This window comes from Phalacrocorax carbo, chromosome 2 (assembly GCF_963921805.1).
Source record: "Phalacrocorax carbo chromosome 2, bPhaCar2.1, whole genome shotgun sequence".
NCBI lineage: Eukaryota > Metazoa > Chordata > Aves > Suliformes > Phalacrocoracidae > Phalacrocorax > Phalacrocorax carbo.
In genome coordinates, this window is record NC_087514.1 from 34,955,228 (window position 1) to 34,978,012 (window position 22,785).

General features: G+C 37.1%; 1 protein-coding gene across 2 annotated transcripts in view; it reads right to left on the minus strand.

Moving 5' to 3' along the window:
• CRISPLD1 (cysteine rich secretory protein LCCL domain containing 1) overlaps window positions 1-22,785 on the minus strand; it is a 44,976-nt gene that overhangs the window by 8,990 nt on the left and 13,201 nt on the right. For both annotated transcript variants that reach the window (XM_064442518.1, XM_064442519.1), the window contains 11 exons: window positions 11,499-11,617; window positions 11,242-11,374; window positions 9,606-9,721; window positions 8,784-8,884; window positions 7,482-7,661; window positions 7,329-7,389; window positions 7,138-7,204; window positions 6,362-6,492; window positions 3,211-3,254; window positions 3,044-3,116; window positions 821-896 (listed from right to left, as the gene is read on the minus strand). In XM_064442518.1, the coding sequence (XP_064298588.1) occupies window positions 821-896; window positions 3,044-3,116; window positions 3,211-3,254; window positions 6,362-6,492; window positions 7,138-7,204; window positions 7,329-7,389; window positions 7,482-7,661; window positions 8,784-8,884; window positions 9,606-9,721; window positions 11,242-11,374; window positions 11,499-11,617 (1,101 nt within the window). The remainder of the gene's footprint in view (window positions 1-820; window positions 897-3,043; window positions 3,117-3,210; window positions 3,255-6,361; window positions 6,493-7,137; window positions 7,205-7,328; window positions 7,390-7,481; window positions 7,662-8,783; window positions 8,885-9,605; window positions 9,722-11,241; window positions 11,375-11,498; window positions 11,618-22,785) is intronic.

Genomic DNA, 22,785 nt, shown 5'->3' on the forward strand with positions numbered 1-22,785 from the left:
CGTAACTTGCATATTTTCACACATGTCAGAGTGTTGGAAAGTAGTGAAAATCATCACCTGACCCAGCTGGTTGCCGTACTATTCCTTATGACAGCTGAAAGCCAGTTAAAACATAGAGTTTACTGGCAAAAATGTGACCTGTTCTCTCTGCCACTAGACCCTGGCTTCTCCATAGAGAGATGACAAAGGAGAGGCATAAAAAAGAACTTTCTTTTCATTATTTCTACCCACTTCGGAACTAAACATGATGTAGAAAAGACAGAAAAAAAAACAGTTAAACAGTTGACTAGGAAACAGGATGACAAAAAAAAAAAATATTAGACTGTTAAATAATATGACAATGTGAGATTCTTTACACAAATATATAAAAATCCTGCTGCAAATATTGAGTTATCTACATAGGTAAGAAATATCCAAAATAATGAGACTGTGGACATTTATTTTCAGAATAATTTTTTTTTCTAATTTAATCTGACAGAAGTTATGGTTGCATCAGGACCTAAAAAGCAAGGGATTAAATTAATATACACTGCCAATACTGAACAAATCAGTGGGAATTTTGACAAATAAATTGAAAATATGGGTCCAGAGACTACTGAAGCCTACACTGAGTTTTTAAATAACTTCTGGTATCTTCAGCAGCTGAGTACTACTAACTTAAATGGGAGCCTCTGAAAAAGAACTTCTGAAAAGACTGTGTAAAAAATCAGCATATGGAGGAAAGCTGGATATCTATATTATATCTTATTTTCTTTACATTATAGCTTTTCATAGGATTTTATATTTCATTATATAATGCAATGTAAATCACTATACTTACATCAGAATAAATCTGTGTTCCAATTACACGAGCGTAGTGTGGATTTGCCTGCATACAGTTGTGAGGACAATACACCCTGAAAAATAAAAAATAAACCACACAGATAGGAAGAATGATATCAGCATATTACTGTATCATATTCAACATCAGCATTATTGAGTATAAATCAATTTGATAATGCATACATAGGGGTCCACACTGATATTAAAGGCTGTCAGTTTTTGAGGCTTTGACAATATGGGTGAAAGCATTGCTGATGTAAGTTGTGGTACATAATAAAGTTCTTGGAAACGTACTTCAGCAGGCCTGATCTTCTTCCCTTTGGGTCAGCAGATGGTATTGTTCAACATATGCGACGCCAGTAGGAAAGCTTGTTCACTCGTATATTATTAGCTGTTTCTACAGCATCCTATTCAAACTGTACAGTTGAATACTTTCACAGGAGAAGCATATCTGCATGAGGGTCTGCTATGGTGCTGATGACCTAGTAATGCAAGCCAATTTAGCAACTTATAATGAGGGTGAGCGCTTGGCATCTGTGGCTAAAATGAAAAACTTTGGAAGGTGATGAAATTCCCACCTGATTCCAGATCAGGAAGCTACTGAAACAAAGACTGTCTTTATGCAACTGCATTTTCTTAACCTTTGAGAAAAACTCCCTCTGTGATTTGTGCCTGCTGTTGCTCCAAAATGCACAGGAAAACCATGTGGGAAGCTAACAGTAGTACAGAAGGTGTCAAGCATCTTGTTTGGTAACTGTGATATGCTACAAGGAAGAAGCGCCAGTCAGCTGTAGGTCTTCTCTGAGCTGTTTCATTTAAAAATGGGTCATGCCCTAATGTCTTTGGAGCCACCCTACACAGGGCAGCTTTCTTCTCCAGGATGCTATCCATGCTTTAAGCGATACTCAGCATGTCTTACCACTTGGGCATGCTACAGTCTTACCAGATGGGCAGTTAAAACTGGCTGATGCATCTAGGAAAGAGATTTTCATCTGAAGGAAACAAGATGTCAAAGAGGCCTTTTGAAGACCTGCCGATTTATGATTAGAGCACAAGAGTTAAAAATGAGGTTGTGTAATCAATGCCATAGTGATTACTGCTTGTAACTTGTGAGGCTACATTTTTGGAATTAACTTAAGAGCATGTACAGAATCTTGAATAAATCACTGCTTTTGTGAAGTTCCTTAAATTGATGCATCAGAATTAATCATTCATTTTTAACCTTATTTTTATTTTTAAATTTTCTTAAAGACAGAACCTATTTTTCTCTTAATTAAGCTACTTTTAGTTTTTAATAATGCAGAAAAAAAGAAAAAGATATAAGTATGAGATTGCACCCATCTACTCCTGCATTCCACTCCTTCGCTTACCTCTCCACATCTTCCAGCTAGAAAGCCAGGAGTCATAGCCAAACACCAAACAGGTCCACGGACCCAAGTGCTACATGAAGGGATGTTTTCCTAGCAGTTCTGGCTTTGTACTTGCTTCCTGTATTGGCTGTAGGATTGCTGTGAATGTAATCCTGTGGATATCTCCAGCTTAGCTTGCGGTAAATTATGCTACAGTGTATTTACCTTTGACTCATCTATGGTTTTAAAAACTGCTACCGATTTCCTTCCTCAAAATATTGTGGCACAGGCTCCTTTCAAAGAGTTAAAATGTAGGCTTCAAAGGAATGGCACATATATTTAAAGCTGTTAACTGACCTGCAGTCCACACCTTCATAATACATATTTCAATTTTTTTGCAAACATATTTGCTCACCTTATCTTCCAAAACTCCCAAACAAGTTGGTAACTTCTATGATAAGTATCAGTATCATATCCTTTTATTGTAACTGTTTTACAGGCAAATAAACTGAAATAAAGTCTATTTTGCCCAAGGTGCATAGATTTAATAGTGAAAAATAAAAATGCAGTAATAAAAATAGTGAAAAAGAAAAATGCATTTTACTTCGCACTCTTTGGTCTAACCAACAATGATTTCACTAAAATTTGCCAAGGGACCAAAAAAAGATATTTATGAGCAAAAGAAAGAGATTTTCCTAATGAAAAAACCTGTCTTTACATACCTGAGACCGAAGACTAAAATAATGGTAAAACTTTTCTGGCTTCACTTTTATAGCTACTGTTGTCACCTTTATCAATGACAACTACAGATAATTAGTAACTGACAAAAAATACAGCAGCACTTTGAATTAATAAGACTCAAAGAATTTTACCTTGGGCAGTGTGAGGCTGGTTTTTGAAATGGGCACAACTGTTCCACTGTTGTTTCACAGGTGATAGCTTGAACTGAAGAAAGTAAAACAAAAACGAGTAAATGTGTGCTGTTTAGAAAAAAACATAACTCAAAGTAGTACTGATCTTATAAGAAATAAATGCTAACCTGTTACTTTAGAGACAGTGAAGGAGTTAGCAGACTGGTATTTTCTGGAAAAGAAATAATAGAAATAGTCAGTAAATAACATCTCTCAATGATCTCTTCTAGCTAGGAGAATTGCTATTGGAGAATCTAGAAAAGAACCTCAAGATATTGTCCCTAACCAATTTTTATTCACTGCACCCCATCTCCTTTGTACTCCCAGTGAATCTGTTTGAAAACCAGGAATGCATGTTAAAGTCTTTCAATAATTTAATTTGCTAAGAGAATAAGTGTGCTAGGAACAAACTATGCAATCTATTTGTCCCTCAAAATGTAGCAACCAAAACCTGTGGTTAAGAACTCCTCAGAAGCACCCATCTACCAGAAGAGGTCATCCACTTCCCCCCAAGGTTCATTCCTACAAACAGCTCCATAATTATATGGCAGTCAGGTGTATCTGTTTCCTGTTGTTATACAAAGACAGGTATATACATTCTGTTGTTACATTACAATTGATAAACACTTCTATTTTACTCCTCCTTATCTCCTACTTTACTCCTTTTTTAACTCATTAGATATGCCTCCGATTGTAATACTTTTTATCTGTATCAAAGAAGCTGATGATGCTTTTGGCACCCATAAAATTATTTATCTAAAATAATTATATTGTATATAAAAATATAAAAATATATATATAAACATATTTATAGTTAAAAAAAGCCCAAGGAAACTTTTCCATTTTCACCTTTGGAGCAAATTAATCCTGTGCGCTCCATAGCACTGCAATTTGTATCCAGAAACAGTTTGCTTGTGTTTAGTTGTATGGCCCACCAATTTCACATTTGCTCATTTATTGGATTCCAATTTGCTTTCAAGGAGTTAGCTCACACTTCTCTTGTCCTAGCATTGTCAAACATTGATGTGGGAATAGTTCACTACATTCTGTTGTTGATTAGCCTGCTAAGGTATCGGTAAAAATGGCATTCTATACAATGAAAATGCAGCAGTTGAAAAAACCAACTGTATTGGCAAACCTGATTTTAAATCAAAGGAGCTGAAGATCAGGAAATCTGCTGTATGTTGCACTGACATTCCCTTTTCTGCCCTTCTGTTTTGTAATAGGCACTAGAGGTGAGATCCACTTCCTTTCATCTATTTATTGAATAGATACGTAGTTTATGCAAGGCTCCATTTAGAGACAATGGTGAGAGTCAGGTAGCTGCAAGGTATCCCCAGACTTATTGATGGGCCTTTGGAAGGTTGAAACTTTGGTAAATCATCTTTTTTTATCCCAAAGACTTTGATTTATAGATTGACTTATAAAGCTTGTGCCTGATCACAGTATTTTCTAAATTCATGCTAAAAGGTGATGTCCTAAATACTACAGGACTTTAATAAAAAACTATTATCTGCGCGCACACATAGCGGCAGGAGTTTCCTGAAATATACTTGTAGATAGGAAGGTGTGGATTTGGTCCTTTAAGAGCCTTTTATCTATAAGGCATCTAAATTTTTTTTTTACTATATCTGAATCACAAATCCAAAACCAAAATGGTCATTACTGTTCAGCAATGGTATGATTATCCATGCCCACAGCAAACAAAACCAAGTGTTAACACCTCCCTTTGAGTTCCGATTCTCAGAGGACTTGTGCTAAACATGCTTTGTAGGCTGGACACTTGTAGAGTTTTGTCTCAGATGGCATAGAAACACAGAGATTTCAAGTGATGGGAAGTCAGTTCCTTCTGGTTTGAAGATTTTCTAGAGTTTAACTACTCCTACATTTGTAAGAAACCTGGTTCCTAATATATTAGTATTGATATGATCCAAGATTTACTTCTTGTCTCAAAGCATTTAAAAAAGAGATACTTGACTGTATCTTCACTGGGGGGGGGAGCAGGCATAACTTAGTCAGATCATCAGATGACCCAAAGAAACAGACCGATATCAACGCCTTAAGTGCTACACAGGTAGTGCAAATTATAGGCCACTGAATTTAGTCTACCTGGGTCAGTGTTTATCCTGGATTAGGTAAATCTGTTGAAAAGAGAAATTATGAAAGGTGTCATAGCATGTGGCATTTGTTTGCACAGTTCAGAGGGAGAGCACAGCCTCTAATGATTACCTTTCTCCTTACCCTTGGGTTCACACCAGAGCCAAATATATTACTCAGGAAAATTCTGTTTTCTTTCAGTTTGATATTACTCATATATTAACTATTACATATATACTACTATTACACATATACTAACTATAGACAGAAATAAGAACAGCAATGTACATCTCTGCAGAATACATTAAGATATAGTGAAGTGTAATTTGCAAATACTAATAATATCTTAGATTCAAACATACTAATATCAATGTTGTCCTACCACTGGATGGTTACATATGGAAACAGCCAAGTATACTCCACTTTTATGCACTGTTTTTCTGGTCTTCCTTTCAGCATGTCAGCAAGCACTTGGACCTGTTTTCAGATACCTGTCTTAGGGCAAGCACCTGAACAGCGTAGTACACCTACAAATGATGTTTCTACAGTATGCGATACTATTCCACCACTGGCCAATGCAGAAATTGTGCAAAATATCAGCACAAAATATCACATGTAAATTGTGGAATTGTAATGAAACTATCAAACGTATACAAAGAGGTGCATTTTCTGCTTGGTTCCTATTGTTCGTATGCACAGTACAAGAGGGTCACTTCCAAACACAAACTTGAAAGATTATTGCCTTGTTAGCTGTCGTAGATTGCTGTGTCCATGATCCAATCCTGGAAATACCACCAGCTTTGTCCAAAACATGTAAAACAATCTAGTTCAGTGCCAGTATGTACCAGTGTTCAACAATAAATACATATACTTACAAATTAATTAACTGAATGCTCCAAATATTCAGACTATTTAACTACAAATACTAACTTACTGCCCAAGTGATTTTGTAAATTATTTCACCTTCTTTTGCATCATTATTGCATCAATCTTCTGTGCACCATTAGACACTGGCTAAAGTTTCAGAATGGATACAGTACCTGTATATCCACATGCACTTTTATAGCATTTTCATATCCTTCATGATAAAAAGTATGAACAAAATGTTATTACTGTGATATATTTTTTATGAAATAAAAAGGAACAGGTGAAAAACTTTCCATACATTTTAAGAAAACTTACCCAATTGACTGAATGCCATTTCTGTAAGACTTGATAAAGTAATTTTTCCTTCCTTGCCTAGTGACATCAACCCAACCACCTTCATTGTCTAGGATGCCATAATGTATGGCAGCTTTACAAATACTGGATTGCTGAAAAACAGAGCAGGAAAAGCAGTTCCATGTCAGACAAAGCCTCTATTTCGCCTTGTAATTTACTTGTGAAAAAATTAGGTTTTAATTACAACATGTCATTAAAAACTTGGTAGATATGGTCTACTAAGTTTGATGTGGTCTGTGTAGGTATTATTTCAAAGGAAACACCACTTTGCCTTACTCAGAGACAAACTATACTCACTTACACTATACTTTTTCACAGTTGCTGTTATTTCCTATACTGTTTTTCAGTTCTACAGAGTAAATTACATATCTTCAGCTAGCGTTAAGCTTACACAAGTAGGCCTGCCTTACTGAAACAATTTATATGAGTATACTCCTAAATTGCTGTATTTCTCCTTAAGTCGCACTTTCAGGTATTTACACCCAAATATGTGGACACAAAATTCTACTTCTATGCATGTATAGAAGTATGAAGTACATTCAGACAGTACATGCAAAATAGCAGATGCAAACTTAGATCGTCTGATGCTATCTTAAATATTTGCTGTAGGCTTTTATTTTTGGTGAATACTGATTTCTTCAAAATCCATTCTTAATATGATTTTAACTAGTATTCCAACAGAAAATACATTTCATTAAACTATCTACTGGCACAAAATCTAATTTTAAAATGTTTACCATTTCATAATGTACACTTCCAATAACTTTGGCTTTGCTATCCAAACAGCCAGCAGGACATTCATACCTAAGAAAATAAAATTCAACTTGGTCTTAAATCCAGGAATTAAAAAAGGGAAAATATTCCAGCTCACATACAAATATAGCCTTTTATAATAATCTCAGAATGACAACTATAAAATTTACCATACCTATTGCAAGTTGTTCCTTTGCACTGATCTCTTAGCCTTACTTCACATGAAACAATCTGAGCTAAAACAAGCAAAAAGCAATTTCACTGCAATGAATTTGAAACTATATAATTCAAATCTGTTAACCACTTGCAAATCAGGTAAATTCCTTACACATTTGCTGTGTGCTTATTACTTCATTTTTCTCACTGTCATCGCTGCCTGTGGAGTCTGAAGGTGAATGAGTTCTTGGCCGGCTTTGCGCTGTTGCATCCTGGGCTTTGGATCGCTGCCGTTCAATCTCATTGGTTTCCTCTTCTGGTTCGTGGGGAGAATAAGGCCTTTCTGAATCCTCTGTTTCAGAAAATGGGCAAAAAATAATCTCTCAGGCAAAAAAAAATCAGTGTTTGTAGAATGTAAATCCCTTAATGTTCTGGTAACATGGCTTTGTTCTCATAAAATGGTGGATGAATACAAGCAAGAAAGCAAGGAAAACTTTCCACTGCTTCATAAGATGAAGACCTCAAGCTTAATAATACATCTCAAGTATCTTTATGATGCTGAGAAAAGGTAGAATTTTTTCTAGCACAAGCAGCACAACTGAGACATCTCAGAAAAGTGCTCGTAACACTCTTGTTTTAGAATCTTCTTTATGCCACCAGAAAACCAATAGGACAAAGGTGATATTTCTCTTGTACATTGGAAAAATTTTAGCAAGTTCATAGATAACCTGTAATTAGACTATTTCATAAAAACATACATCTGAAAATGAGGCCCTTTTATTTGTACATAATGAAAATAATTTTGAAATACTCATCACTGAATCTGTATTTCTTACTGAAGCAAGAACCATAAAGAAGGTATTTGGGCACACTGGTGAAGCTTTTATTGTCCATGAATAGATGAATACCTTTCAAACATTACTAAAAAAAATTGCTAAATTACTTGTGCACAGAATAAAACAAAAAGAAATAGCAGCTTCATAATATGCTGTGTTTCAATGTTATAAACTATGAATAGCATATGAAAATTACAAGAAGTTAATAATAATCCTCACTGACATTTTATTTAATTACTGATGTCTTCTGGTTTTGTTCTTGATTTTTCTTATACCATTGCACATGGCTCTGTCAGTGAGATAACATGTTGCCCTATAAACAAATCACTACATATTCTTGCACTGTAATTACAGAAAGGCATACAAATAACACACAGCGACAGTCTACATCTTTGTGTACTAAAAGCCCTCAATCGGCACTTAAATCAGCAGGAGCTGAGTACACTCCACTCCCTCTGGTGAGGCTCGGCCTCATGTACCTCATGTACATGACCTCATTCATCATAGTAAAGTAGGCCCCTACCAGATCTTTAAGCACATGCATAATGTATTCTATTCCTCTATGTTAAAGCAAAATGAGGAAAGAAAGGTTACATTTCTGTGCCCATTTATAGTTGTACTGTTGAAATTGTACATACCTCTGTAACAAAGATTTTCTCTGCAACCTCCTCCAAAACTCGGGGGACATGCGGAACAAGGGCGGCCAGGTTTATAAGGAGCATGACCCCACCAGTTACCCCTTTACACACACAAAAAAAGAAAAAATAGCAAAACATGCCTTAATAAATGAACATTTGAAGTTTAAACCGCATTTAATATATGGACAAATAAATGATGAAAAACAGCAAACACTTATGCCATAACATTGTTTTCATATACCAAATACACAGGAAGTAATTGAAAAGTTCATGAAGAAAAAAATTAAGTACTGCCATAAGCTGCTGTAAGATCTTTCTAGGCTGGCACAGTACCGTAAGACTAAATTCTTCTATTATATGAGAACAGGCTCCACTCTCCTAAACGGAATCACAGAATCACACAGAATGGAAGGGGTCGGAAGGAACCTCTGGAGATCATCTTGTCCAATCCCCCTGCTTGAGCGGGCACACCCAGAGCAGGGGGCACAGGAACGCATCCAGGCGTGTAATATTGTCTAGAATTCGATCTTAACCATGGACTTTATGTTATGCATTCCTTAAAGTCACAATGGGGACATACATTTATTTTTCAGACAAATATCACACTACAACAAAGAGCTCTGATGTTGTATGTTTTAACACAGGCCAGTAACTGAAGCTCTAGAAAATCAGGAGAGTATGTGTGCACCCAAAGGCTGCCTTGGGAACAACATTCTACTCCATAATAGTACAAAAAATAGAAAACCCAGACTGGTTTCCTTTCAGATTATTTCCTGGATTATTATAAAGATTCAAGATATTATGGGGTGTCAGCCTACTTACTTAGGAGAATAATTGCATACAAGATAGACCGCTTTTGGCCAAATTTGTCCCCAGATGTTCATGTTATGACACAAATTAATTGCACAACCAATTCTGCTACTTGTAGCCCAAACAACCTATGGAAAAGGAAAGAGAAAGGCATGTGAAAACCAAAGCTGATTAACATAAAATCAAAACTGTCTCCAAACTTCAACGCATAAAACTCAAATTGCAAAAGTGATGTTATATTCCCCACTGTTATAAATGGGTTGAAGTGACCTAATTACAACTGTCAAAAGGCCATTTGGTTATATCCTTATTAGAAAGAAAAGCTTTGCCTTGATACAAAAGATATGGCTCTCATTTTATATAAATGGTCTAAGCATGTATTTGAAAGTGTAGCAAAATATTTACAAAACATGGTCTGAAGAAATCATTCTTAGAATGAATATTAATAGATAATTATGAGTTAGAACAAGTTAGGTTCCTGTGCACTGGAGTTCTCACAACCTAAGGGCCTAGAGGGGTTTAGATTGGTTAGACTGCGAGAATAGATATTTGTCAGCAGTGAAAGGAGGTAATATAAACAATAAAACTATTATCAAAAAAACTCATACACAAAAAAAGACTCAAGTAATGGATTTTAAATGAATATGTTTTCACATAATTGTAATCAAAGGTGGCTGTGCTCCTTTACTCATCTGTTGAAACCATTTTCATTGCAGATCTCAAAATAATCTGAACGACAAAGGCTGGAATGTTCAGATTAGACAAATATGACCCATGCTAAACTTGTATCCATTCAAGATAAGCCAACTGTGTAGTTCCAAGAGGATTTTGGAGTTGAAAGAGATAGGTACTGTGAAAAATTAGTACCACAAAAAATTAAACATATGTATTGTAGATCTCACATGTAATGGGTAAGTGTAATTATAGATATTTTTACAGAAATGGCAAATAAGAATATGGAGGTAATTCCGCCTTAAAGTTAGATACAATTGTAAATTGTGCTAGTAAACAAACAAAATACATGTTTAAAAATTATTAATTTTGAAGTTTTCTAATATTATATTGAATATTATACATGGATTTTAATAACATCGGAGGATCACATATTTCCCATTCACTGAGAACATGACTGGTTTCCCTCTGGAAAAATTCAGGCTAGATACACAGATTTCAGAAGTACCAAATGAATTAGTTCTTATGCGATTTCAAAATCTTGCTGGAGTTAAAGCAACATGTTAAAAAATGTTGTCTGATCTGAGGAATTCACCTAAGAAACTTTTTTCTTTTTAATGTGCTGTTTCTTCAGCATATTACAGAAAGGCCTACCAGCATTCCAGCGCAGAGACTAGATTATACAAAGTGGCCTGAGCAGTAACACTCAGTACTGGGTTTTGAGAGTTTTTTCCTTAATCCTGTAAAGAAATTGGTATTTATGAGGATAAAATCTGAAGATCTGTATGACAACTCTACTCTGTGTCACCAATACCCCATGCTTGTAACTATGGAGTCTAATAACAATCCCCTTTTGTGCTTTAGTGCTATGGCATATACTGCAAGATTAGTCTGTTCTGTGTGTCATACAGAAAACTAACTGGAGATCTTGACTGTTCTTTTCCATAGCTGACAAAAACCAAACCCACCTACATACCTGTGTGTAATGCGTACAAACAGGACCAGAGCATTTGTAAGGACAATACGGGTTGCATTCATGAGGATGGGGATACGTGAAATCTCTCACTTCATCATACCATGCTTGGACATGAAATGTTGGAGGTCTGTACCTATGAAAGCCAGAAGTCGTCTGTTAGTTCATTCAAAAGTTGTAGCTCCTACCATTCTACCTTTAAGCAAATTTTGTTAGATTTTTAAAAACCATATATAATATAAAACAGTATCTTAAAGTACCTTCCCCAGTGTGCCCCCAAATTCTGCCCAATTGATGGAAGAAGACTTGCAGGCCCATGCTCCCATAGACAGGTTTCAGCCCACGACTCTGCAGATCTCTCTAGTTCTGTGTCCCATGTCTGAAATTTGAAAGAAAAGCAAGGGTCATCTTCTTAGAAATCCTTGCTTGGTAACTCTTATTTAAAAAAAAAAAAAAAAGAGGATTGTCCATTTTTAAAGCTTCTGTTACCAGGGCAGAAGACTGAAGAAAAAAGTGAGACTGGACAATTGTATGACCCATTTGTGCAACATAAGAAAAAACTACTGTTTTCACCAAGAGGAAAAAAAAGGTTTTAATCCCTGCACAGCGTTCCCTTTAAAAGCATGTGCAGCCATGCTGCAGCGAATAAAAGACTAATACGAAACTGAAAGGCTTAGTTCAACTTTCCAGGCTAAATTAAGTATATTTTCTGTCTTGTGAGATTTCTTTTTAGTAATAGGCACTTTTCTTAGCCAAAAGGGTATTATCCAACACACTCAACATAAGGCTTTATTTTCTCTAAACCAATAGTTTATCTGAAATGAAAGTGCTTTTCTCTCCCTTTTCTATAATCAGCTTTTGCTGAAATACAGAACACAGTGCAAACACAAAATATGAAAACTAGAGTAAAGTTGTTGTTTATTACTGTTATGGCTAGGTTGGCCAAAAAGGAGGCATGCATGTCAGTAAGAACCATGCTTAGGACAAGTTCGCAAAAAAGATTATAAATTATTGTTTATCACAATTGTTTATCCCTGTTTTTTATTATTTAAGGGACATGGAAGAATAAACTTGTATCTGACAGGCAAATATAAGTTTCTTCCTTTCAAAAGCATACTAAGACCTACTCTTCTTGAAAGAAATTATACCACACTGTGTAGGCAAAGTTTTTACTGCATTAAGCTGGGGTTTGCTCATACTGTTCCCTTTTGCCCGAAGTATCTATACTGTTGCTTGATTTTTAAAATCTCCTGATAGTTGCAGTAGTTTCCAGATATCTGACTCTCTGAAACCAACGCTCAGGGTAGGAAACAGAAATATTTCCAGGAAGAAAACACATCTCTTGATGGAAGCTCAGTTATTTCATCATAAGTTCAGACTAAGTTTCTTAGAGTGAGACTGCGTTATCTAAATAGCAGTAATTCAGTATTTCCATACCCAAATTCCCATGCAGACACTGGAGATCATGTCTACAAACTTTTGGCACAAATTAGAGCTGAAAACCTCCTTAACACAGCCAAATAATACAGAAATATAACAAACAAATTCCATGTGCTAGAATTTATTTGTCTATCGATTTTGACATGCAGTTTTCACCTTATTAATCAAATTACTCATTAGAAACAAATATGTCCTTGGTTATGCAAGACCATGATTATATAAAGACTTTAATATAACCCAGTTTAATCCTAGAATATCTTTTCTTAGGTTCTCTTCTTCAGAAGTCTCTGATGCATTGAATTCCATTTTGTCTGTTATTATTAATAATATCAGCAAATAAGAAATTTACAGGGTACATTTTGACTCCTGAAATGTAACATTTATTTTGCTGGAATTACTCTAAGAGTATAGTAATGACAGAATAAAGCTTTTAACCCACATGTGGATACAAAGCCCACTGACTTCAGGCAACAGTAGTTATTTTCTGTTCACCCTGCCGTGCCTGTATTTCAATGTCATAAGCCATAACATTCTTTAATCTTCATACAAAAATATTCTAATCTTAAATAAGACAGTTTTACATCATAGTTTGTATAAATCTTTTCCTCTTCCCTTTCCTTGTCACACGGTCATAAATGGTTTTTCTTCCTACTATACCCATTATAATAAATATAAACACACTTCTTCCACATACATATTTTTTCCTTATAAATTGTAGTACAATTTCTTCACCATTCTACAATGGAATCATGAAACTGTAACATTTTAAAACAAATATCACAATATATTCTCTTGCAAAGCATTCCTCTGTTAAAGGAATTGTATTGCTGTGGGGGTTTTTTCAAAATATTTTATGCAGCTATTTTAACTGAAATAACGATATTTTGGAAGATCAGAGCTGGTTAGTCAATAGTAGCTGCTTGAATCAATTCCTCAAGCTTGTAAAGTAGTTATCTTTAACAAAATATTTTTTTTAAGACTGATGATAGCTATGCATGACAGAGCCATCCAGAACTCTGCAAGAATAGCCTTTTGATTAAAATCTTATATTTATCATTAATCCTCCTGACAGATGAACGAACCCCCACACTCCAAGGTATTGTTGAGATTGGATACTGTCTTCAGAAAAGTTCCTTCTTTTTTAACTGTTTCTGGTATAAAATAGTGCCTTCATTCCCCTCTGCTTCCCTAGCCAGAAACAGGCATACGTCTAGGCCACAACCTTAGCTGCAGCTCAGCTTCATGGCTGAGCAGATGGGATGCAGTGAAGCTCTTTGCGGGAAGCATACCACAGGAGGCAGTATCAGCAATAAGAAGCTTGGGGTGCTTGCATTTTTTTTCTCATTGCACAGTCATTCCTGACTCCAGAAAAGGCTGGTATATGAGCTACAGAGCAAATTCCACTCTCCCCAAGAATGGGTCTGTGTGTGCAAGATTAATTTGGAGAGGAATCTGCACAATTAATTAAGGGCAAGAGGTCATAGCTTAAGGCTAATCATGAGGTAATACAAGCATAAAAAGACAGGGTTTTTTAATCAAAAATATGCTATAAAATTTCACAGCATACATTTCATACGCTAATTTTGATTTAAGTTTAATCACTAAAATGTTGATTAAAAGTAGTGAATAAAAAGTTTTTTGATAAAAATAATCAGAAATCTAACAGTAGTTACTGCTGTGTAAGGATTGAATTCACCCAATTATACTGCCTAACCCAAATGTATGGTAGGCTGATCAATCAACAGATAACCCCAACTTCAAAATGTTATGAGATATCTGGAATGAATCAGATACCAGAAAACCTGCATATGTGTTTTGGGTTTACAGCAAACAATGCCACATGTCTTGCTTTTCTCCCCGATGCATGTACCACACAATATAGTCACTCCAGAACAGTCAGCTGTTCAGGAAATTCTCTGTGTGTGCCATAGAAGAAAGGACTCATTCATTTGTTTCTCAACCTTAAGCACCTAAATCCCTTAATTCTAAAGCCATATACAAAAACTACCTGGCATGGATATCATGCACATATAGCTAGCATAGTTTATTGTCAGAAAACACTGCCTATCATCCTGCCAGACAATGTTTAGTTTGATCCAGGTTTTTTTTGGATGAGAAGGAGGTCATGAAGAAATATCGACCCACAGTACAACCTAACATTGCTTCTTCTTCATCCAGAACAATGTTTGAGTTCCAATGTGCTCAGATATACAATGGCTATTGTTGTTAATGGAGCCAGTTATTTCAAAGCTACGTCAGGTATCTCAGTGCCAAATTGCAGTCCACAGTATGGAATTACACCAAGTAGATTTATTCTCCATTTTAATTATTGAAGTATTGTTTTGGGGTGTGATGGAGTAAATCTCAAAACCATTACATAATCAGATGTAAAAAATCTGTGAAGTGTAAATCACATATAGGAAACAATCTCCTTAACTGCAGTACTCATCATCCAACTGTCTCATTTTCTTTGAAGTCACTGCTTCCTGAAGTGTCTGTAACAGAAGTTAGAAATAAAATAGATCCTTTCCTAAATTACATCAAATCGATTAAATATTTGGGAAGAAGTGAGCCAGTGTCCCAATGCCAAAGAATTTCCTAAAAATCCAAGTCACTTTCTTGATTGCCAGAGACTTTCAAAAGAAAATTACAAGAGGATAAAACACCAATAACCTCCTAAAGTCAGTAAAAACAAGTAGAAGGGATTAAAAGTAACAGTTATGTGGGTCTCCAACCCCTACCAAGACAGAAGCAATACAACACAACTCCAAATCACAATGTAGAAATGAAAATGTTTTTCTCAATCTCCAGGATCACGTTAACGATTTTTAATAAAAAAGGGGAAACTGGTATCCTAATTTCTGATGCAATTCTTAAGAAAACTTTACCTTAAATTTTTATCTGACTACTCCAGTGATGCAAAAATATTACACAGGTGTTAACATTATGAAGAGGTATGGAGTGTCTCAAAACAAATTAAAAACTTGTAAAAGAAATATGATGGACTAGAATCCTGTATCATAGCTAACAGGGAGTAAATTAGCTTAAAGGTATTTTTAAAGGTCATTTCTACAGTTACATGTAATTGGAACTTAAATAATTCAAAAGGTTTTCTACTGCTTTGCCAACATGCCTAATCATTGCTTCAGAGACTGGATCAAGAACAAGAAGAAGCTGCTTTACATCAGTGATGCTGCCTTCATCTTTGTCCTTCTCTTCCCATAGTTAAAATAGAAGTTCCAAATTTCCTTCCTAAACTAATTATTCTGATTGAAATTACATGAAGAAAAACTGAGCATGTCAATTTTAAGGACTAGAAGACTGTTAATTTTAAAGTATTTTCATACCAATCCAGCCAAATTAGCTCTAAATATAATGCATTTTATCATGTTTGTTCTGTGTTTGCTCACATAGCAGGCTAAGTGAAACACACACATTAAATAAATAATATAAGTATATAAAACCTACCTCCTTATTGGAATAGAAGTTCTATTCTTGTTCTTTTAATAGCATTCCCTTGTTTCAGTTGCACAATGGCAAGCTTTTGCCTTCAAACAAGGAAAGCATCTCCATATACAAGATAGATATAAACATATGTTTTTATGTTTCATTTCATAAAACTCAAAAGGCTTTTGATCTCCTCATGTTCCCTTCCTCCTTAAAGCAGTGAAGGAAAAATATAAAGGCAAGAAAGGAAATGTATAAGGAAAGGTTTCCAAAAACACATAGAAAGGTCCATTCAGAGCAAGTTACACAGTGAAGAACTTCAAACAAATATAGAACTAATTAGTGAATCTTCAAAATGCCAAGGTGCTTGGCATTTTCCAAAATGCCAAAATGAAAATAGAAGAATATGAAGATTCACAGCAACACAGGTATTTTGCATCCTACAGAACTAGTCATTTCTCATGCTTCAACCACAACGTCATAAGTGATATTAAAATCTGGCTACTGAAATATATTCTGAGCTGACATAGTTCTGATGCTTTAAACTTAATTCAAAACGTTCTTCCAAAACATTCATCATCATCAGCTGGTATTTTACAGATTTAAACTAAGGACAATTCTAAAACAATTTAACTCTTTGTCTTGGGTTCAGCTGGGATAGAGTTATTTTTCTTCCTAGTAGCTGGTACAGTGCTGTGTTTTACATTTAGGATGAGAATAACATGGATAACATACTGATGTTTTAGTTGTTGCTAAGCAGTGCTTTCACTAAGTCAAGGCCTTTTCAGCTTCCCATACTCTGCAGGCAAGGAGGTGCACAAGAAGCTGGGAGCGGGCACAGCCAGGAGAGCTGACCCACACTTGCCAAAGGGATATTCCACACCATATGAAGCCAGGCTCAGTATATAAGCTGGTGGGAGTTGGCACGGGGCAGCGATCACTGCTCAGGGACAGGTTGGACATATGTTAGCAGGTGGTGAGTAACTGTATCGTCCATCACTTGCTTTGTATATTCATATGCAAATTCATATTAATATTCATATTATTATTGTTATTATAACTGTTCTTATCTCAACCCACAAGAGTTTTTTTTCACTTTTACTCTTCCAATTCTCTCCCCCATCCCACCATAGGGGGAGTGAACAAGCAGCCGTGTGGTGCTCAGTTGCCAGTTGGGATTAAACCACGACACTCTGAAACAAAATTGGTACTGGAAGAGTTTAAAAGAAATCTCTGCATAGCTATAGACAAGGATCTTTTTGCTTGATGAAGGATGAATAAACCCTTTGAAAGAGGTGTAAGAAATCAGACAAGGAAGGGAAAAGACAAACATGGATGAGTTGAGACATGCTCGTCAAACTAAAGAGCAACAGGGAACTGCACAGGCAGTGGAAGCAGGGACAGGTATCCTGGGAAAGGTATAGGTACACTGCCTGGTTGTGTAGTGATGGAGTCAGGAGGGCCAAGGTGCGGCTGGAGCTGAATTTGGCAAGGATGCATAGAACAGCAAGAAGGGCTTCTGTAGGTATGTCAACCAGAAAGGGAAGGTTAAAGAAAGCATACCCACCCTGATGAACAAAAATGGTGGCCTAGTATCAACAGGCAAGGAGAAGGCTGAGGTACTCAACAACATTTTTGCCTCAGTCTTCACTGGTAACCTCTCTCCTCACCCTTCCCGAGTCAATGGACTGCAAGATGGAGACCAGGGGGGTAAAGCCCCTCCCACTGTAAGGGAAGATCACGTTCATGACCACCTGAGGAACCTGAACATACACAAGCCTATGGGACCTGATGAGATGCATCCCAGAGTCCTGAGGAAATTGGCTGATGTAGTTGCCAAGACACTCACCATGATATTTGAAAAGTCATGGCAGTCAGCTGAAGTCCCTGGGGACTGGAAGAAGGCAAACATTGTGCCTGTCTTAAAAGCAGTAGAAAGGAGGGCCCAGGGAACTACCGACCTGTCAGCCTTACCTCTGTGCCTGTTAAGATCATGGAACAGAACCTTCTAGAAGCTATGCTAAGGCACATGGAAGACAGGGAGGTGATTTGAGGCAGCCAGCAAGGCTTCACCAAGGGCAAGTCCTGCCTGACCAACATAGTGGCCTTCTATGGTGGAGTCACTACATGAGTGGACAAGGGAAAAGCTATGGATGCCATCTATCTGGACTTCTGCAAGGCCTTTGACATGGTCCCCCACAGCATCCTTCTCTCTAAACTAGAGAGATACAGATTTGATGGGTGGGCTGTCCGGTGGATAAGGAATTGGTTGGATGATCCAGAGGGTAGTGGTCAATGGCTCGATGTCCAGATGGAGACCAGTGATGAGTGGTGTTCCTCAAGGGCCATACTGGGACCAGTACTATTTAATATCTTCATTAATGACATAGACAGTGGGATCGAGCGCACCCACAGCAAATTTACAGATGACACTAAGCTGAGTGGTGCAGTTGACACACCAGAAAGACAGAATGTCATCTAAAGAGACATGGACAAGCTGGAGAGGTAGGCCTGTGCAAACCTCAATGCTGCATAAAAACAAATGTGGCCAGCAGGTCGAGGGAGGTGACTCTGCCCCTCTGCTCTTCTCTGATGAGACCCCACCTGGAGTGCTGCATCCACCTCTGGAGCCCTCAGCACGAGAAGGACACAGAACTGTTGGAGCAGGACCAGAGGAGGGCCACAAAAATGATCCAAGGGCTGGAGCAACCCTCCTCACAGGACAGGCTGAGAGAGTTGAGACTGTTCAGCATGGAAGAGGCTGCGGGGAGACCTTATTACGGCCTTTCAGTACTTTGAAGGCGGAGTATAGGAAGGATAGGGGCAACCTCTTTAGCAAGACCTACTGTGACAGGACAAAGGGTAATGGTTTTAAACCAAAGAAGGGTAGATTTAGACTGGATATAAGGAAAAAAATTTTTATAATGCGGGTGGTGAAACACTGGAACAGGTTGCTCAGAGATGTTGTAGAGGCCCCATCCCTGGAAACGTTCAAGGTCAGGTTGGACGGGGCTCTGAGCAACCTGATCTAGTTGAAGATGTCCCTGCTCATGCACGGCAGGGTTGGACTAGATGACATTTAAAGGTCCACTCCAACCTAAACCATTCTACGATTCCATGATTCTATGAACACCATTACTTTAAAAAAAACAGGAAGTTGTTTCATTTCATAAAAAGGGTGACCATTGTCTTGTGACATGCGGATGTGTGCAGCACCATCTCCTCATCTGCATTCCCTCATTCATGCTCTGATATGATCACATTTCAACGAATTTGCACTACCAGATTTCTTTGATAAACATAGGGTAGTGATGGGGGCACAAGAAGATGGCAGTGCAACTAGTAAGCTGATTCCCAGGTCTGACAAACATTTTGACCAGCAATTGTTTGGTACTATGTGCAAGGTAATTCAACCTGTTTATCTAGAAAAAGTATTGCTCACATTGTCGGAAAAATACTTATGGTCCCCTTTTGGATAAGGGATTATCAGGGCTGGCCTTCTACACCGAGATAGAGAGCCAGATAGACACTGAACATATCACCAACTGCTGAGCAACACAAACCTACTTGAAGCTATTCCTTTTGTTTCACAGAACTCTGTTAGAGTAGCAACAAATGTAAAAGGAATTGCTAGCACGTCTTAAATTGAAAAATGTCCTTCTACTTTCCAAATGCTTGGATTTTTTACTTCCAAAAGAAGATCACTCAGTGATGCTAATTACAAAGCCAAAAGATGTTACCCAGCAATGGGAAGACACAGTGCTACTGCAGAGATTGGGAGAAACTAGAGGTTTTTTGCCCTCTCGTCCACGAGTAGTCATGACATCAAAGTGGTTGTAGCTATCAAGTTATTTACCTCTTTCCCTCCCTCTCATGTAGATCAAATTCACATCTGCACCCGCCTTGAGAAATGCACGTTGTACTTTTTTGCTTTGGACATAAAAAGGCAAGACAAGTGCAAATCAGTACATACTCAAGTCTAAGAAAATGGTAACATTTTGTTCTCCACAATCTCTTCAGTGCCATAATTTCTTCCCCGATACTATTGAATATCATGACAAATACAGCTTTCTGGCTCATAAGCTACATTTTTCCAGAGTAAAATTTTCCAGAAGGCCTTTGGTTCAGTGCTTTCTAACCTTCTGCATACATAAATAATTGTGCACCAAAACTCCAAGAAATAATGAGTGACCACCCTTTGAAATGTGAAATTTTAGTTTGTGAAAACTTGATCCCATTCTCTTCCTCTTTTCTACATCATACTTAGGCATTGAATCTTTCCTAATTTCAGCTTTCACAGATAACTATTTGTATCTAACAAATTAACTTCAGCACAACTGCAGTCCTGCAGACTTTGACTTTATCAACTTTTACAAGTCACTTACAGGGCTTTTAAAAGTCATGTACCAGTTTTACAAGTTTATGGACCTGGCTTCAACTAAGACATTAATCTCTTACGCTTCAGTCTGTATCCAATGTTTCATCTCTTTGAAATTCTTCTTAGATCCTTGTCCACATCTGCTTTAAGGTTGGACTGTATAATTAAAAAAATACTATTTTAATTCAGCTACAGACGATGGTATCACCACAATTCTACATTTGCTTTGTGAGCATACAGGTATACATTTCTTCTGATTCACACAACTAATTTAGGCATCTGGTGCATTAAATGGTGCCAACAGCCAAAAGGTTTTGGGTACTATTATGCTGATATCTGACAGCTGGAGCATCGAGTATACACATATTCCTGAAGACTGCAGTAACAAGCAACTTCAGACATCTAGGTTCTTATGAAGGCAAAGGATGATTTTCCTCCCTCCTCCATTATTGCCTACTGGTCTAGTTCCAAGTGGTGCCCAGATTCACTAATCGAGACCTTCCGCTATTATTCTAATGACTTTTTTTTGTGGCATTCACAAGAGAATGTCTGTGCTTTGTTGAATAAAATTAAAGATGGAAATATTTGGCAGAGGATGCTGAATCGTAAGGTAGTGATGCTGATCATAATCTTAGAGATGCTCATTGTACTTCAGTTTTTGATATAAAAATTTCCATATTCAGGAGAGGACCAAAACCCAACAAAACAGACAGGTAATATTGAGCTTGGTGATATTCAAGATCAACATCCTGCAAGGCAGACTTTCTCAAGCAAGTGTTATCCAATACTTAATCAAGATAGTCTCTTAGCTTTTGACTTGCCACATGTACTCTTTCTAACACCCCTCAGTCATGCAGACATGACTAAGTTCTCCAGTAATACCCCTCTCTATGACAATCTTTTCTTCTAATGAAACATATGCATTCAGAACAGAAAATCCAGATGCTTAGCCATCCAAGAAGACATATCTTTCTCTGCAGCCATCCAAAAGGACGAATCTTCCTCTGTAGAAAGTTACCAGCATAACCACTTCCCTTTTACTCTTGTAGCCTCCTGTGTGACAGAAATGGTCTACATTAACTTTTTTTGTACCAATGCTGTGAAAAGAGTTCCTCCCATGGTATAATCCATCCACACACAAAAACTCTTAGTTAAAAGCTTAGTGCTGCTCTAGACTTAATTTCATCATCTACTATGAACAGTCTACGACTGACAAGATGGCATGGTCTATAGCTCAGATGCTTTCGCTATCCAAAAGAATACAGCCACACAGTAAACTGCTATTTCAAACTTATATTTGATCCACTAAGTACAGCAGAAGAATTGGCTAAACTTTCAGCCCCTGCAAGTATCTATTTTACAGTACAAGAAGTAAACATTTAGATCTACATATTCAGCCTTACAGTCTCAGTAGGTTTGTATACTTTATCTAGTGTCTTCCTGTTTCAGCTTTGGAAAACAACTCACATATCATCAGAGTATCATGATTATTTATGCTATTTTTGCTCCATTTCTTAGAGTTCACACAGATCTACTATCTAAAACATTCCCTTTCATGAAGCCAGCAGTCAGGAAATGATGCTGATCTTTTAGACTGGGTTGCAATACCACCATGACTGAACTCACATTGGATTGGGGTTTTGTTGGTTTGGTTTTTTTCTGGGGGGTTGGTTGGTGTTTTTTTTTTTAATTTAGATCAGAAATGTGCTTTTGAAATGAAAGTCCTGATAACTCCCACTCACTGCGCATCACAGAGCACTCTTGGAGTACAAACTGGATCCTTTCCAGATAAAATGCCAGGAGTTGTGCTCCAGGAGTGCATCTAACAGGTTGCAGTTGTTCACGGGTATTCAGTCCACACAGATTAAACCTAGTTCAAAATAAAAACCCCGGAAATGCAGAGAGCATAAACGACAGGCCCTCAGCACCAATTCTTTTGCTCTATAAATCTGCTCCTATTGCACCACAACACTTGCCAACACAGGCATTGCCTTCATCGGTATCTTGTTAAAACTTAGTGCACCATCAAAGACATTCACACAGAAATGGCACTATCAGTGTTTCACAAACATTCCAAATACACTAGAGTAGCTAAAACTAAAACCCAGGTGGCAGATTAAACTGAATGGTAGCAGAAGTTACTGACTCCAGCTCCCGACTCTTCTTCTACCCCAGAAGGTTACAAGTTTTGCAGCAGGGATGTTGCATGCAGTATGGATCTTCTGAATGCTCCTGGTTTACAACATATCACATTAAAATAAACCACAACTAACACCAGTTTA